This window comes from Pogona vitticeps, chromosome 15 (genome assembly GCF_051106095.1).
Source record: "Pogona vitticeps strain Pit_001003342236 chromosome 15, PviZW2.1, whole genome shotgun sequence".
In the NCBI taxonomy this organism is placed as follows: Eukaryota; Metazoa; Chordata; class Lepidosauria; order Squamata; family Agamidae; genus Pogona; species Pogona vitticeps.
Genome location: NC_135797.1, coordinates 11,440,077 through 11,458,094, shown reverse-complemented (window position 1 = coordinate 11,458,094; position 18,018 = coordinate 11,440,077). Strand labels below are relative to the sequence as shown.

General features: G+C 46.8%; 2 protein-coding genes across 3 annotated transcripts in view; both read right to left on the bottom strand.

Annotated features, from left to right (window-relative positions):
• DPF2 (double PHD fingers 2) overlaps nucleotides 1-6,280 on the bottom strand; it is a 30,071-nt gene extending 23,791 nt beyond the window's left edge. Inside the window, exons 1-4 of one of the 2 annotated variants that reach the window (XM_020777850.3) lie at nucleotides 6,094-6,280; nucleotides 3,292-3,452; nucleotides 2,336-2,443; nucleotides 29-192 (exon numbers count right to left, since the gene is read on the bottom strand). In XM_020777850.3, the coding sequence (XP_020633509.2) occupies nucleotides 29-192; nucleotides 2,336-2,443; nucleotides 3,292-3,452; nucleotides 6,094-6,125 (465 nt within the window). In that variant the 5' untranslated portion in view covers nucleotides 6,126-6,280. The remainder of the gene's footprint in view (nucleotides 1-28; nucleotides 193-2,335; nucleotides 2,444-3,291; nucleotides 3,453-6,093) is intronic. The other variant, XM_020777851.3, reaches the window with a different exon arrangement.
• An 8,735-nt stretch (nucleotides 6,281-15,015) lies between these two features.
• Nucleotides 15,016-16,418, bottom strand: CDC42EP2 (CDC42 effector protein 2). The gene has a single exon (XM_020777852.3). The coding sequence runs from the start codon at nucleotides 15,932-15,934 to the stop codon at nucleotides 15,239-15,241; it is 696 nt and encodes a 231-aa protein (XP_020633511.3). The 5' UTR covers nucleotides 15,935-16,418; the 3' UTR covers nucleotides 15,016-15,238.
• Nucleotides 16,419-18,018: the final 1,600 nt, after the last annotated feature.

Below are 18,018 nucleotides of genomic sequence, written 5' to 3'. Positions count from 1 at the left end.
CCCCTTCCCCCCCCCCCCCCCCGTTTACCTTCCGTGTGCGGCTGTTGGCAATGGGAAATTCGCCTAGGCTGTCCTCATCGGTGCGGGGATCGGGCAGGCTGCGTTTCTCGAGAGGATCGGTCCTCAAAAGAGCCTCCAAGCTGCTGCCGTCCTGAGAGATCAAGCCCTCTTTCTTCAGCGTCTGCTCCGTGTCTAAAGGAAGACAATCCGGAGAGAAACCCATGTTATGTCCGCAGTAGCAAACACACCAAAGAGCTTTGTCGTGGTCGAATTCAGATGTACACAAGTGTTTGTGTGCTAGAATGACACCTGTCTCATGCAGATATAGACACACATAGACACAGAGAGAATCTCATGACCCATGAAAATAAGTTTCTCTCTTAATTCTAAAATTACACTCCCTACATTTCTGATGTTACACCATCGCCTAAGAAGATGCTTTGAATAATAGGCAAGCCCTTTTTGTTGCTGTTGTTTAACGTGACACCTAGCCTGCAAAAGGGTTCTTTTTTTGTACCCTCTGGGAAGTGCTGAACAATAACACCCATCACCCCCTCCCAATTAGCCATTAGCTGAAAATATCTAGAGCATGGTGGAGAAGGAAACACGGCAAGGACACCGGGGGAAGACAACCATCTGTCAAATATACTTTGATTTGGATTCCAGCACCGAGCAGAGAGTATTTATTTAAAATATTTTGCCCCACCTTTTTCCTTAAAAGGACTCAAGGCGAGCTTGAATCCTTTCCTCTTTAAAAGGACTCAAGACAATGTGTTGGATCTTATGGCCTTATAAGCCCCTTCATTATTCTGTGATTCTACAATCTTGAGTCCAGGGCAACACGTGGCTGCATATGCTGCTAAGGACAGGGTGCTGGACAGTTTATCTTTATGGGGAGTATGCCCACCAATATATATTAACCAGACTGTCTTTTCTCTCTTTCTTGATCCCCGGAGACGCTTCTGGTAAGTCTAGAAGTTTCTCAGTGGAAGACTTCATGAAACTCAATACAATCTCTTCTCACGGCTGATCTTCCCACAGCTGAGTATGAAAGTCCACAAGCTTTTGAAGCCTGTGATATTTTGTACTAAGAGATTTGTCATTTACATTTCCACGTCAGCCACAAAAGAAAAGCTAAGCTCTAAGGAGACTAACACGCATGCATGCACAAACCTTCTGCCTATATTCAATTTTTTTTAAAAAAAACCCTCTGGTTTATGAATGTGGGATATTGTGCTTCTGCACCCACGATTCAAAAAAGCCAGGAAATAGCCCAATATGGCTGCACAATATCATGCCCGCATTGCCAGCAGGAAAAAGGATGCCAAGCTTTCCATAGCAAAGGGCAGCCTAAATCTTGACAACACCAACGCCAGCAGTCAAGATGGTCTACTCAGGGTGCCCTCTTCTGCTCACGACCCTTCACAAAGTGGGAAAATCCCAGGATAACTCCTTTTTTTTCCAGCAGTTAACTATTCCTCACCCAAACACAAAGCAATTGTCAAGACTGTTTTTCAACAAGTGTGCATGATAGTGCTCTGGGGGAGCAGACGCAAGAGACGCCCAGGTCCTCTTCCCCCAAGCCTCTCTATTTCCATGCTAGCTGCAGACAAGAAAAAAACGTATTCTTCTGCCACCAGCACAGGAAGGAACTTGGCAGAAGAGGAAACAGAATTACCGGTCGCTTCCACCAGCTTGCTCGCCTGCTGACACAGAACCCCATCCCTGCCCTTGCATAGAATCTCTTTTTATGTATGGAGAAGCCTCAAGGATAAGGATAAGCCTGCTCTACTGAGAAAGAGAGCCACAGACTTAGAAAGCCAGTGAGATGTAGCAGCGACAGAGGTCATGTGGGAGTCCCATATTTGCCTTGGGTCAGTGATTCTCTCAGCTTGACCTGCGACACATGGCTGCTCTGAGGATCAAACAGGAAGATAGCCCTGAGCCCACTGGAGGAAAAGCAAGACTTAAATGGATCTAATAGAACATGACTGAGTAGGGCATTATACAACTTCATGCAGATGTGTAGAACCATCTGGCCTCCCCAGATGCTTCAGGCTACCTCTTACACATTTCTGCCCATGATGCGCAGGGCTGATGGGCATTCCAGATCAAAGCATCTGAAGAGACCACTGTTTTCCCTATCCTTGAGTTAACAGATGTGTAAATCAAAACCGATACCCTTAGAATCTGCTGTATCGTCAGATGCCTTAAGCACCGTTCCTGTAGCGTTAACTCTTCAGCCAGATTCTCTCTTCCTCGTGGTTCAAACCCAAGCCAATACTGGCATGGCAGAGACCGAAATCACAGGAAAGGCAGGGAAGGAAAGACAAACCTGGCTTAATGGAAGGGAACGAAAGCCTCGGATCCTCGGGAGGGTGAGCGCGACGTTTTTTCCTCCAGCGCCGAGCCGGGTAGGAGTAAAGCTGGCCAGATGCCAAACCTTCCAATAAGCAAAAGGAAATCAGTGTGGGAAGTGGAAGTTTCAGAAACATAGGACTAAAGAACATTTCCCAACAGCCTCCTTTTGCAGAGATCAATAGAGAATTTCCAGTCCTTGCATTGCAGAAGGCAAGCGGTAACCCTCCAGATGTTGCTGATAGGAGTCCCCTCATCTCTGAACTCTGGCACTGTTATTAGGGCTTATAAATTATAGGTTTTCTTCCCCTGCTCTTCATTCCACCACGGCTGCTGTTAAACCCCACAGCTGACAAAGACCAAACAACAAAAGCATCTAACCCCCTCCCCCAGCCTGTCCTCACAACTGGTTCCAATGACACACAATTTGGATTTCATAAGGAAACTGAGATCGGCTTTACCCAAGGAACTCCTTCCATGTGAGCTACCGAAATAAAAGGGGCAGGATCTGCTCTCGATCATCCCAAAGTGCAGGACACGTCATAATGGGCTCAAGCTACAGGAAGACAGATTTAAGTCTGAATACCAGGAAAAAAAATTCCTAGCTGTTAGAGCAGTACGACAATGGAACTCATGACCTTTGGAGATGGCGATCGCTCTAACACTGGAGACATGCAAGAGGAAACCGGACAATCATCTGTCAGATCTGCTTTGATTTGGATTCCTGCATTGTGCAGGGGGTGTGTGGATTCAATGGCCTCGTAGGCCCCCTCCAACTCAATGGCTATGATTCTAAGAGCAGTGAAGACGCAAAGCTATTAAAGGAAGGCAAAGATCATCGCTACACCTGGAACACTATGAACAGCAACCGGCGCTTGGAAATCGCACAGCACCTCATGCTGCAGATTCTTATACGCTACATCTGCACCCAACCTGGTCCTCTGTGTCGCTTCTCCATCCAGATGTAGCAATTGCTCTGGGCGACTCCAGTCTGCGAGTCCAAGAACGGCAAACGAACACTCCTCTCTGCACATAGTCGGGCGTTGTAATTGTGACATTGCTCCATGGCATCCTTATAATACTGCTCACCAAGACTAGAAGGGAAGGACAAACACGCATTAAAGAATGCCTTTCCCTACAAGGAATATTGTTCAAAAACAGAGGGGGACGTGATATGTGGCTCTCCAGATGTTTTCAGACCGCCATTTCCATCCCCATAATAAAAACTGGCTACAGTTGATGCAAGTTATAAGCCAAAAACATACTGAAAGCCATAGATGCTGTTTACGAGTGCATGTTTACCCTCACAATATCATGCTGGAAACCTGATACTGTACTTTCTTTCACCAGGAAGGATTTTGAAGCTAAACAGCACAGGGGCTTCTGAAAGTAAATGGCATCCTTAAAGAGTCAGCCCGATAGGAAGCTGTTATAGTCCAACGTTTAAGGTGCCAAGGTCAAAATCCAGTTAAAGTGACAAAAGAGGGATTAGCAATTTTGTTCCATAACCATCTTAGCAAAATGGGCAGATAAAAAGTTCTCACTGTGGAGGAGAATGATGTAACGGTGAGGAGAGGCCCTGCATTTTGAGGATCCGTCTTTTAAAAACCTGAGATGCAACAGCTAGGAATTCTTAATTGAACAGGCTACAGTTTCAATGATTTCAACAGTTAATTTTTGTTTTACACAAAAGTAACTAAGGGAGCAGAAAAGAGGGAAGGGTAGGCATCCACCTGCTAAGATAGGATTTGACCTTTGCTGCCAGAAAAGAAAAAAAAGAAAAAAGGTAAGAGTTCGGGCTCCCTGGAAAAGACCCAGATGTTGGGAAAGTGTGAAGGCAAGAGAAGGGGACGACAGAGGACGGAGATGGTTGGACAGCATAATCGAAGCGACCAACATGACTTTGACCCAACTCCGGGAGGCGGTGGAAGACAGGAGGGCCTGGCGTGCTCTGGTCCGTGGGGTCACGAAGAGTCAGACACGACTTAACAACTGAAAAACAACAATCTTTCACCAGCCAGTATCTCTCCTCTATGTCCCCATCTCCTATTTAGAGGCCACACTATGGTACAAATACTTTGCTTATTGTCATTCCATTCTTCCATCCCCTTGTAATCAGTTTTTATGTCTTCAGATTTAAACTGGACCGCTCTTGTGTCTGTTGTCTTGGCAGGGCTCATGCTTCTGGTCACCCCAGTCCTATCATGCAACCGGCTTCTGGCTTCTAAGTCTCCGTTTTGGCAACTGAATGCAGGTAACAAACTGCCATTGAGTTGAGCGGGTTGGCCCCTGACATTAAGAGACCAGAGTGAGGGTTAGGGTTGAGGAAGAGGAATAAGATGGGGAGTCGAGACAAGGTGAAGGAAACGGGAGAATTCAAGTTTAGAAAAGTTACAAACAGAATAGAAACGGAGTGTTTGACAACCAACCAGCCTAGCATTACATGCATTTTGTTCAAACCCTGAAAATAAAGTTTGACTCTCTTCTGTTGAAAACAAAAAAAGAGGAGGAAGCCAAAGCAAGCCCCAGTGTTGGACCTCAATTATAAGTGGATCCCATCTTTGAATTTTAGTCATAGAAAGCCACTTTTATCCTCTACCTGCATTCCCACTTATAAGCTTATATCCACCTTTGTGCACCTATATCCACCACATAATGCAGCTTATATCCACCTTTATTGCTAGATCTATTTAAGGGAGGGTATCTCCTCACCCTCACTCCAATTATTTAAGCCATCATTATTTTCAGTTTTAAAGATAAGTGATTGTAATTTGCATCCTTTTCTTAGGGGCAAAGAAGGGCAAATTCACACACACACCTCCTTTCTGCTGGCACATAAAGGAGGCTCATTCTCTCCTACTTACAAAGCCTTTTCCCCCCAAAAAATTATTTTTGCATGCCAGGAAGTGACTTTTTTGTCCTCCTGGATGACTTAATTTTCCTACTCACAGTAAAAAATGCTATTTATATATATATATAGTATTTGCATCCGTTTCTTAGGGGCAAGGAAGGGCAAATTCACACACACCCCTTTCTGCTATATATTTACAGTATATAGTACTATATACTTGTAAATATATAGACTGTGAATATATATTTTGCATGCAATATTTTTTTTGCAAAAAGGAGGGGTATTTCTTGAAAACGCGCTTTCATTCCCAGGGCTCTCTTTTCTCCTCACTCCCAAGCCCCAGATTTAATTGAATGCATTTAAATAAATTTATTTATTTCTCTTTTGGGGCGTTTAATCATCTTTCTCCCTCTCCCTCACGGGGGTGGGGGGAGAGATTTAATCTATCTGGGATTTAAGGGGCACTCATGGCTGCCAAATTAAAAAATGCTGTATTCTGATTGTTGTAAGCCGCCTGGGGTGCTTTTTTAAGGAGAAAGGCAGGTTAAAAAAATATTTTAAATAAATAAATACAACTTCAAGGCCACTCTTTTTTTCTCTTTCCTCCTTCCCAGCCCTGCCCACTTGTTTCCGACCTATGGGAAGTAATAGGATACTTTTTATTCTTTTCATTTTTGTGGGGTTTTTTTCCCCTCAAAACTCTGCTCCCGGACAAAAAAAAGAGGAAACAGCTGCCCCTTCTCCTCCCCCGCGACCACCCCCGCGGGACGAATGGATTCTTCCCCAACAGCCGTCCTGCGCGGGCTTCTCAAAGGTTCGGGCTGTACCACTAGAACCGAAAAGGGGGGGAGAAGGGGGGGGAAAAGAAGGAGAGTTTCACTCACAGCTTCACCACATTCTGTACGACCGCCGCCATCTTCCCCTCTGCCACCTGGGGCCGCGGGCGGATCAACTGCGCATGCGCCACCGCTCCATTGGGGCTCCTCCGACCGACTGTTCCCCCATAAACATTCCGCTCAAACCCGAACCAGGACGCATGCGCATCGCGACGGCCGTCACCGCTCACGCCCAGGGGAACGAGCGCCACCTACTCCTCCCACGCCTGTCAAAGACCACTACCACGCACGCGCAAAGGGAGATCGAGCCGCGGGACGCCTCTCACGCGACCGCCGCTCGCCCGCACTGCGCATGCGGAACAGGAACTCTTTTTTTGTGGGGGGGGTAGCTGGAGAGAAATCGAGGGCTCGCGAGGCAGAGCCGGTCTGGAAAGCGCATGCGCGACCCTTGTTGGATTTGGCGGGAAAGCCGCCGTGGCTCAAAAGAAAAAACAAATTCCAACGCAAATGGGAGGTTTTAATTTGGCAATAAATTGCTAATTTATGCAAAAGCTTACACACCCGTTGTGGAAATCTAGTTTTATTTACTCCCATAGCTAAGGACGAATGAAATCACCTCATAAAAAGTGAAAATGATGGATCCCCTCCCTGTTCCAAGGCTTCCCCCGCCGTTGCTGAAAAACGCGGATGATAGTGAACGCTATTATATTAGCGGATGCTATTACATAGCGTGGACTCTGGCTTGCTCTAGTAGCTGATTATGGGAAACTCATCTTTAGATATAGATATTTCTAGGCTTTTTTATATTTTGTGTTTGTGGATAAATGAATCAGCGGATAAGCGGATACTGATCCTGCCGATAAGCTTTTAAGAATGACAGAAGGTGTGGGATGTAAGATGCGCAAAGGAGTTTCAATTGCTGATGAAGCCTATTTTGTTAATAAACGCATTTGAGGTGAAAACGCAGCCCCAGCCTCCAAAGCAGATGATGCCATGGACTGAATGCAGTGTCCATTCATTTGCAGCGCTAAGCAGAACTTCCTCGAAATAAAATAAAGCCCATTAAGCCGAATTGTAGGCGTTAATATCGTTTTTAATATGTGGTTTTTTAATGTTTTGCAAACCACCCAGGTCTTGCCACTGGGATGGGCGGTGAATAAATAAAGGACACATGAAGTGCAAATTTAAATCTTTCATTTAAATAGAAATTGTACACCGCATGCTATAGTGAAGAAGGCTGATTTCCTCCATCAGTCGTGCAGGCGCTGTTAAAAGCGGATGATCGTTTTGAGGCCCTTTCTAACTGATTTGTTTGTTTCTGAACTAGATTAGGACGGGACGACCCTTCAAAAAGAGCCGAGGTCGGGCGCTGGCAGCCCGTCGGTTGTTGTCCGGCCGAAGTTCCCTTCGTTATTCTCCTCTGGAGATGACTGGATATTTGTGGGGGCAAATATTTGGGCACCTTTAGGCATAAACCGGGTTTCCATCCAGCAAAGCCCTTCAAATAAAAGATTTACTTCTGTAAACCGCAAGCTATTTCAAGGACCACGTCTCCCATTACGAGCCTCCTCGCATGTTAAGATCAGGAAAGGCCTTTCTCTCTGTCCCAACGCCTTCACAGGCGGGCTTGGTGGGGATGCAGGACAGGGTCTTCTGGGTGGCTGCTCCCAGACTCTGGAACTCCCTGCCACTGGAGGCCAGCCTGGCCCCATTCTTTGCAGTCCTTCCACAAGCCGGCCAAGACCTTTCTCTTCAGGCAGGCTTTCCCTCAGCAACGGGCTGCCTGATTTTAAGATGGATCATTACAGCCTACCAGTTTGAATGGTGTTTTTGTGTTGTTGTTTTTTTAAAAAAATATTGATTTTGTTTATCATTTCTCAGAGGGGTATGCATTTGGTCCTTTTCCATCATTGTATACTTCCTCTTTTTAGTTTAAAATATTGTCTTTTAACGATGTGAGACACCTTTAACGATGTAAGCTGCCTTGGGTCCTTTTAAAGGAGAAAGGCGAGGGAGGAATGAATGAATGAATGAATGAATGAATGAATGAATGAATGAATGAATGAATGAATGAATGAATGAATTTGAACCCTTTGGACTCAGTCTGACAGATGTGCCCATTTAAGCTCCGGGCACGGAGTACTAAACTTTTTCAATTCTGGATTTATTTGCATCCTGTCATTTTAGTGCTGAATTAGAATTTTTCTCTCTCCCCCCCCCCCGTGTCTTCTCATCTTTCAATACCCATTCAATTGCCTGATAATGTCTTCTTCATGCTGACAGTAACTATGGCATGTGGCTGACCCAAACAGAGGAGAAATTCCCTTTTTTAATAGACTGCCACAAATCATCAGACAGGAAGAAAAAATAGAGAGAGGTTCAAACGCTGGATGGAATGGGATGGAAAGCAGCCTTTCTCTGTTCCGAATCCCGGTTCATTTCATTCCTTTTTCACAAACTGCCCCTCTCGAGACTAGGAGAAAAAAAAATCCAGATGTGCATAAGAGGGCTTGGTGGGAGAAGCACAAGGAGTCCAACGAAGCCAAGTGCTTAAAGCTCTTTCCGGATAACTTACAATTTACCGTATTTTTCGCACCATAAGACGCACGTTTCCCCCACAAAACAGGGGGGGTGGAAAGTCTGTGCGTCTTATGGAGCGAAGAAAACAGATTATATTTTCATGTTTTCTTCTCCTAAAAAATTGTTGCGTCTTATGGAAAGGTGTGTCTTATGGAGCGAAAAATATGGTAATTATACAGGCTACACATCGCCCTCACTCAGCAAGCTGGGGAATTCAATTTACCATTATCCACGCTTCAGCAGCTTGGGCAGGATCCTTTTCCAGCATGCTGGGATTCTCAGATGCTCCACCATCCAGCTGCTAACTTATGGGAGAGTCTGCTGATCCTGCAAACTTGTACAAGATTCGAATGGTTGGCAGAATAAAGGAGGAGGAAGAACCCCATTAAGCAAGAATTGGAAGTGAATAAATGCTAGGAATACGGCACCGACCAGTAAAGGAGGTGATATACAGAACAGCGAGGACAGGCGGGCTGTGCAATCCCACAGCAGGACTCTGAGTAGGCATGTCCATTTATATAGCACTCCGGTAACGCCTGCGCCTCGTACAATCCTTGCCTTTTGTCCGCACACAAAAGTCTGCCAGGTGGCCCATCCTACATCCATCCATCGTTTCACAGTTACCAGCACGCAAAATATAATTGGTTCCATAGCAACCTGAGCTAAGAGATCATTTTAAAAGGGGGAAAAATTCGGGCATGAAATATACATTTGGCATTGTGTGGTCACACTGGCTTGAAAAGAGGGCAGTCGGCCAGCCGCTGGAAACCCCCCAAACTGTTCGACTTGGGGGAACATATATTTGCTAAGCGAAGCACTTGGAGAGTTGGAAGGGAGCGCATAATTTTGCAATGCATGTTGCTCATAATTTTGGCTCACGGAAACATTCTTTTAGTAAGAATGGATGGCTCCATTAGGGGATAAATTTCATACTCTGAGTTCTCTGCAAGCCAGCTGCATCCAGACAGTTTTTTGGGAAGCTTTCAAGAAGAAGAAAAGCCCCCCCCCTTTTTTTAAAAGTTTGCTACTCTACTTTTTCTTATATCTTCCAGAAGGAATTCTATGGCTGTGGTCACTATAAAAGCAGAGTGGAGAAAAACTGACGATTGTTAAAAACCAAATTGATTTAAATTGTGATTAAAATTTTTTTTAAATAGTCAAAAATCTGATTTTTAAAAATCTGAATCATGCATAAAATCGGGATTTACATCAAATCCACCCTGCTGTAAAGAACTGTCAGAGGCTTCCTAGGAAAACCCCTTCTTATGTAAACGGCGTAAGATGTGCTGGAAGAATCAACAGCTCTGTATAGTTCAGCCTCCTATTTTCATAGTCTGTACATAACAAGAAACAAGTTTGTGTGTCCAGTGATTTCATATACATACTTCTGAACGGGTTATAATAATGATGATGACCAGGAAGGAGCAAGGATATAAAGTTAAGTTGCACATCCAGAAGCAGATGTAACTGAGTCAGAACTGGTAGAACGTAACTTAGATGTAACTGAGGCAGAACAAAAAGTTACGGATGCAGTTACGCCTGCTGCCATACTGGGGCCATACTCGGGGTTGCTATTTTAAAGACAGTTAAATAATATGAGCATATGAGGTGAGCAAAATATAAAAAATATCATGACACCGCTGTGCGGATTGCTAAGTAGAATCAAAACAAACAAAGGAAATTAACTGGTGACTCAGACTTAAAATCTGAAGTAACTTCCTGAGTTGGCAAGATTCCTCTTTTGTGACTAATGGCAACATAAGAACTAGAGAGACATGCGTCTCTCAGAGACACTATATTCTTCCCACTTGGCTCTGGTTAATGGACTTTGGAGCATTAGGTAGAATGGAAGTAACTTCGGGCAGCAAATTCCAGGAGGCAGAAATGCCACGGCCCTTTGTCCCGTGAGCTTCTTCTTCCCGGGTCCTCCTCCGGCCATGTCCTTGGTTTGGAATAGCTGTTGCACAACCTCGCCGAGATATCCTGAACTCACTCGCTATGATAACGATCATGGAATCCTAGAATAACTTGAGTTGGAAAGGGGTTAGAAGATCATCGAATTCAACCCCTTGCTCAAGGCAGGAATCCCAATCAAAGGATATCCGACAGAGGGTGGTCCAACGTTCCCTTGAAGGCCTGCAGCGTTGGAGCGCTCCCCACCTCCTGAGGTCATGGATTCCACTGTCGTACTCCTCTTACAGTTCAGAAATTTATTTATTTATTGTTCCCGAGATGCAGCCTGAATTTGGCTTCCTGTAGCTTGACCAGAGGATTCGGAAGAGAAGACTCCCTGGAAAAGCCCCTGATGTTGGGAAAGTGTGAAGGCAAGAGGAGGAGAAGGAGACGACAGAGGACGAGATGGATGGAGAGGGTCATCGAAGCGACCAACATGAATTTGACACAACTCCGGGAGGCCGTGGAAGACAGGAGGGCCTGGCGTGCTCTGGTCCATGGGGTCACGAAGAGTCGGACACGACTTAACGAAATAACAAAAGCTTGACCCTATTATGACATGTCCTGCCTTCTCGGATGATCGAGAACAGATCCTGCCTCTCCTCTGTAGGACAACTTTTCAAGTCTGTGAAAACGGCTCTCCTATCTCCCCTCCATCTTCTTTTTCTTAAGGCTAAACGATTGTGATAATCTGAGAATTTGCCAAACTGGAAGGGACGCTATCGATCATCAAGTCCTGACACAGCCATTACTGTTTGGCAGAGTAAGACAACTGCCTCAAGCAACAGATAGTGCCGGTCAGAAGTTGATGCTTCCAGCTTTCTTTGGAACCCTCTGGGCTTTCAGAAGACAGAGCAGTTTTGCACCCTCAGGTATTGGGGTAGGGAACACCATCCTCTCTTCTGACATGACTCAAAAGATTCCCTTGCTAGCCCAGTCAGCTTCTCCACGGAGAATATCTCCTTGTTTCATCTGTGCCGAAGCACAGACGCATCGTTCAGGAGGGTGGAAAAGTTCATTTTTCTGCACAGAATTCATTAGAAATGGGGGAAAGTAAGGAGAACGGCGTGCGTGGCTCCTCTTGGGTTCAAATTTATTTGTGGATTTGATCAGCAGAGGAAAAAAAATCTACAGAAACAAAAGTTGCTGTCCTGTATGCCTCCGTATTACCATGGGAACGCTGTCCACACAAGGATTACAATGAGGCCAGGGAGAAGGAGAGGATGATCATGGATAGCCTACCAGCTTCTGCCCCTAAAAACACTAGTGTTTTCAAGAATGGCGCCTTGCATCGGTTTGAATAATGTGTTGTTCCTCAACAAAGGAATAATAGGTTATTGAAAAGCAGATTGGAAAAAGCACAAGAGAGAAGCAGGAAGGAACACTAAGAAAAAGGGTTTCCCAAGGCAGACTGAAGCTGGCTGAAATGATAAAAATTGACTTAAAAAATTAAAAAAGAGAGGTCCATATGTGCATCTTCCACTTTCATCAATCCTTTCCGATCGTACGCCAGAAAGAAGATTCTGCTCTCAAAAGTTCAAAACAAGATTGTCTTTGCGAAAATTCTGCGAAGAAGCCATGCAGTAAGACCCCCAAACCCACAAGGGATCAGTTCCAAGCACCCCTTCGCATGCCTATTGAAAGGCATGGATTATAGTGACCACTATTATAATAGCAAATGGTCCAGGGGTGCCACAAACAAAAAATTATAACTATGAAACTCGACTTTGGATCAGCACCAAACTTGGCATGGATGTAGCAACAAGTCTAGTCTTGTTCCGTGTCATATTTGGGGATGTTTGGGCAAACAGTTTTTGGGTTATGATTTTTGTTTAAAGTCATATCCTGCTTCTGTGCAGAAGCAAGTGACCTAGAGCGCCAGCTGATTTAAAACAGATCACACACATTGATAAGACAACATTTGCATAGTTCAAAAAAGATTGTCAGTTCCGGCTTCTGTCATTCACAGTTGCTGAAACACAGCCTTGACGATGATCTTGTGTTTGGGTCAGAAGTGGTTAAGGAATGAAAAAGAGGAGCCTGCTTCTGGGATTTTCCCTTGCATGGTGTCACTTTGGAAATGGTAGTGAACGGAAGAGGGAATCCTGTAGAGACCATCTTGACTGCTGATACTAGTATTATCAACATTCAGGCTGACTTTTGCTATGGAAAGCTTGGCATCCTTTTTCCTGCTGGCAACACGAGCATGATATTGCGCAGCCTGGCTTTTTTGAATTGTGGGTCCAGAAGCACAATATCCCACATTCATAAACCAGATTTTTTAAAAGAAAAAACACTGAATCAAACATCAGTTCACTCAAAACCCACCTTTCCTGTATAGCCATAGGGTGTGGGGGAAATCCTTGCATTTAAACATCATCATCCCTCCTGACAGAGGCTAAAAGCAGACCAAATGCTTGGAAAAAGACACTTGAAATCATTCACCCTTGTGTTAAAAGTGTGATCGCCATTTCCAGCATTATTTGCTCTGTAAGATGGCAAATATAACTCTGTGTTAAACAATGTAGTTTTCCGAGTCATGAAAACAGGTTTTCGTGCATCGCAGGATTTAGGGTCTCTTTTGAATGAATGAATTCGAGAGGGACCCCGAATCCTGGGAAGCGTTCGCCCTGAAATGCCGCAGCCTAGGGCTGTTCAGTTCTTGGAATCCAGCCAACAGCAGCATCACCAACATCTGGTGTGGATTCAAGTCCGCAAGGAGGCCAAGCTATCGGTCCAAGATTTCCATCTTGGCTTTAGACCAACGGCCCCCGTTTGCGTTTGCATTCTCTCCTCCAAGTCATTAGGGCTGCTTATAATCGCTCTCTTGGCAAAACAGATAGTCCTATTCAAGAGTCACCTTCGCCTTATATAGTTCGTCCCTTGCAACGGCCGTTCGCCCTTTGCAACAGCCAACGGGGGCCATGGGATGGGGAAAAAAAGGGGGGAGTCGCTGCCTGGCGACAAGGCAGAAGCTTTTGTTCAATTAATGAGCCACTCGTTATTCTTCTCTTGCAGACACGGCAAGCTGTCCCCGGACAGCAAGGCAAACAATGGGGAGGGCCTGCCCTGAATAGAGGAGGGCTGACAGTGTTCAGACCTCATAGCTCCCCCAACCCAATTTATTTAATCAGAAAATGAGGACATGGGAAACGGTCTCGGACGGAGTCACGAGGATGGACGCGCTGGTGTATATGCGAGGACGGTTTGGAAGCGGTCGTTCTCAAAGCAACTTTTTCACAGGGTCCACCGATCCACGCTTGTGCACGCCAATCCTACCTAGCAAGGGGCAAACCAACATGGAGGGCATTTCTGGCATGGATCTGGAGGGTCACCCTGGCCCACCCCGGAACCTCTACGCTAAACATGGCTTTCCAGCATTTCAGACTCAACGTATTTTCCCCTCCCTGTTTCTTATACTGGAGGCCTTCGAGAGAAAATTGGACCACCCTCTGTCAGATGCGTTTTGGATTCCTTGCCTTGAGCAGAGATGGGGTTGGACTTGATGACCTTCGAGACCCCCCCTTCCTCCTCCATGATTCTACTTAGGCGTGTTGAGGATCGTACGAGAGCTTTGCCACATGTAAAGTCTGCCCTCTGCTACCTAAAAACGAAGGCATGAACCCCATCCTCGTTGGTCTGAATAAAAAAAACATGATTTAAATAGAGATAAGAATCTATATTCTATTGAGATACCACCTTAGTCCAAAGAGTTCAGCCTTCTTTTCTACATTGACTGATGAGGGCGCACCACGATTTCCATCAGAGGTCTTCCCCTCCAGCTCTACTTGAAAAGGCTTGGGGGGGGTGAATAGGAGCCTCTGAATGTAAAGTCGCTCTAAGACTGCCCTATAACCTGCCCCACACGAAAGGCAGAAATTGCTCCGAAACAGTGCAGGGCTGAAATCAACCATGGTTTTGGAAGGGGAAAAAAAGCACCACCATGCCTGGAACAGATAAGAAAGGGGGCATAGCCAAATATACCCCATTAACTCCATGGCCCTTAGCAACTCAACTATCCTACGATGCTCTGAATTAGGTGAGCCAGAGCTCAAAAGCCTGCAGGGGTGGCTCAAGGCCCATCGTCCCAGTTCTCTCCGGGTCCAACCAGCCCTCCAACGTCACCCGCCACCCCTCTGACCCAGAAAGGGCATGCCATGCCAACTTCGGGCTTCTGGGGCTTTTCCTTTCCCTTGTCCCGATAACTCATCCTTCCCACCCGCCCGATTCCTAACCCTGCGACTCTCTTGGAGAAGCAGAAACACACCCGGGCGCTTGAATATATTTCTGCACAGGGACACAGCAGAACGGGGCACAAAGAGGGTGGCGTGGCAGAGAACCCTCGGAGTGTGTACCCAGGAGGGGCAGGGAGAGCTGCCCCCCAACCCCATTTCTGCTTCTCTTGGTGGAGAGGAAATGCACCCCGTACGCCAGCTCTTTGTATAGGGGGAGGAAATATATTTATTAGTCAAGCAGCATTCAGGCATCTGTCTCTCTCGCTCTGCGCATGTGTGCGTGTCTCTCTCTCTCTCACACACACACACACACACACACACGCACAGGGCATCCAGCTGGCCCAATTTAACAGGAGCACACTCTTATTTACAAAACACTTGTGCTTCAAAACGCCCCGCGTCCTTTCTGTCTAATAACCTCCTCGTCACGTTGGGATCTGCTGCCTGCTGGAATCCTGGAAGGGAGCGCTCCTGTCCCCCATCTGATGCCTGTCCATCACCTGGAGAACGTCGTCCAAGATCGAGGGGCCCAAGTCCATGTGGAGGGAGAGCAGAGAGCCGGCGTGGGAGATGGCAGGCTCGTCCTCGTTGTCTCCCACTCCCAGCCCGTTCAGAGGGGCCTCCGGGGGTCCGGCCTCGGACTCCACAGTCCTCCCCTCTTTCGGCGGGTCCGGCCTCCGTGGAACCGCCGGCCCCTTGTCGTCAAGGTGGAGACGGGGTGGTTTAGGTGGGGCTTGAGCCGCTGGCAAAGTTAGCGCCTGCAGGCCGCCGATGACCGGGAGGGAGATGGCGTTCTTCAGAAGGGGAGACGGGATGTCCAGAGGGGGTGGGTCGTACCCCGAGATGGTGGCCGTCCGCGAGAACTCGAAAGGCACCACGTAGCGGTCGTTCTCTTCGGGACCCAGGCTGCTCTCCGACCGCGGCAGGAGGTGGAATTTCCCTTGGAGGAAAGAAATGTCGCCAAACATGTCGTTCTCGCCGCCGCTCCCGATGTGGATGGTGTGCCGGAAGTCTCCCAGGGGCGGGCTGATCATGTCGGAAGAGAGGATGTCGCGGAGTTTTTCCTTCTTCCCTCTCCGGCTTCCCCTCTTGAGATAGATGGGCACTTTGGTGGCGGACATCTCGGCAACCGCCGTACAGCGTGGAACGTGGGCAAGAGGAGGAGACGCGCTAATCGGTGCCGTCCTGACCCATCCGCGACAAAAACGTGGAGGAGGCAGAGTCAAGAGACACCGTCTTCAAGAAGACGGCAGGTATCAATGACCCACCGGGTCAATGACACCAGGTAATTCTCCAGCGCTGGCAAAATCGCCTTGGCGAAGCGAGCTGTTCCCAGATGATCTGTTTTCTGCAAAGATCACTTCCGGACAGCCTTCTGTCAGCAACCACAGGGACTCTTTAGGACAAGCGGCCTCACCGAGCCTGAGGGAGAATCCTTCAACAAGGCCGGTTCGCTCTTCTCTGTGTCTTCCAAAGGAAGCTGGGGATGACTCTGAAAAATAAAAGACAGAGATGAAGTTAAGCGCCCCGTTTTGAGTTCCGATCCTCGGCACACTGAGGGGTCTTTAAGGCAATTTGGGATCAGCATTCAGCTCAATTCTAAAAACGGTTTCCCGAGCCTTCAAAAACAGCGACGCGAAGCACCTCTGCACCTTGGAAAGGAGTCCGGTATTTTCCGATCCAAATATCGCCGATTTCTGTGCTGAGGTTGCCAAAGCGAGCCTTACTGGCGGCCTGGCGAGTCGGAAAAATTGGGGGTAGGTTGGAGCCAGCTAAACAGGGTTGCATTACAGGTGCGTGGTGCGAATCTTGCATTCCCCTGCAAGGATCGAATGCTTTGGGGTGAGGAAACCCCGTTGCACCACAAGCAACCCTGTATAGCACTATCAAGACAGTCTTTCCCTTTAAAAGGAAAAATGTCTCAATCTTGTGAAATGTAAAACGTCTTCTGGAGTTTCCCCTCTGAAAGGGAGACAAAGCTTTCCATTGCTTTTTAATAGTTGCAAACTGACACAGCGCAACAGCGATGCTTTGATAGGGATTAAAAAAAAACCTCTTTCAAAATCTTGCGGATATGTTAGCAACCGTTAAAAAGAAATGCAAAACTTTCTTCCCACTTCCTCCACAAGAGAGCGTGCGCAGTGGAAGTTTTCAATTACTTAAGATCATTAAAATGATTAGCAGGCAACTGCTTTGGTTCGATCCAAGGACACATACATGCCTCTGAATTCAAAGGGAGTCCCGCCTCTCTGCTCAGTGCCTCCTTTCCCTCTCTTGAATCTGCTGAAGTCTGTTGCTTAAAGCAGCCATGTTTGTCAGTTTGAGCTGTTCAACTGAAAGTAATTAAACATTTATTCTTTCTCTTACTAATGTCTCCGAGTGCGTTATTGAGACTGTAAGTGCCGGTGAATGAGAGGAAGGGGTGGACTACTCTGTGGAATGTGAAGCTATTCCGCTCTCTGAATCCCTGCATTTCTGCGGGGTCGCTAAAGTCATTTCCCCCAAAATTCAACACTCTGCAACCCTTAAGCCGTCTGGCTGCTGTCAAAAGCACCAAACCAACCCGTTTCCGGAACAGAACAACAAGCGGGGCAAATGTCCAAGTAATCCGGCTCCGAATTTGTAGCAGAGACACAATTTGACCAGTGTGTGCGAATCTAATTCACAAGTCAGGCCATAATCCTATTCACTCTTGCCTTGGAATGAGTCTTCCTGTGACTTTTCTGAGCGACACGCGTCCGACGGCGCTGGCAGCCTCTCAGCACCGTGACAGGCTGGCTTCCAGACCTGTCATTCATCATAACATGGACCCCATATGTCCCGTGGGAGCAAAGCAAGATGCCTCTGGCAGCCCCCCTACAGCCAACGGGGTGGCAAAAATATTCAACACAACCTTCCAAAAAATAAAAACGCTTTCTAGTTCTCTTGGACTCAGACTCTCGTCATCCTCGCAGGGACAAGACATCTCAAACTTTTGACTTCCTTGTTTAACCATCCCAAGGTGCGACCCAGTTTCTTAGATTTTCCTAAACTAGCTTCTTCCAGAGGTAGTCCAGTTACAATCCCCATCATTTATGCTATCTGGGGACAGCGAGGGAAAGGAGACCAACACCCGGACAAGACCAGGTTGGTAGGAAAAGAGGCTTCTCTTATTTGAAGCCATGCGCTCTACAGTGGTGCCTCGCTAGACAGTCACCCCGCATGA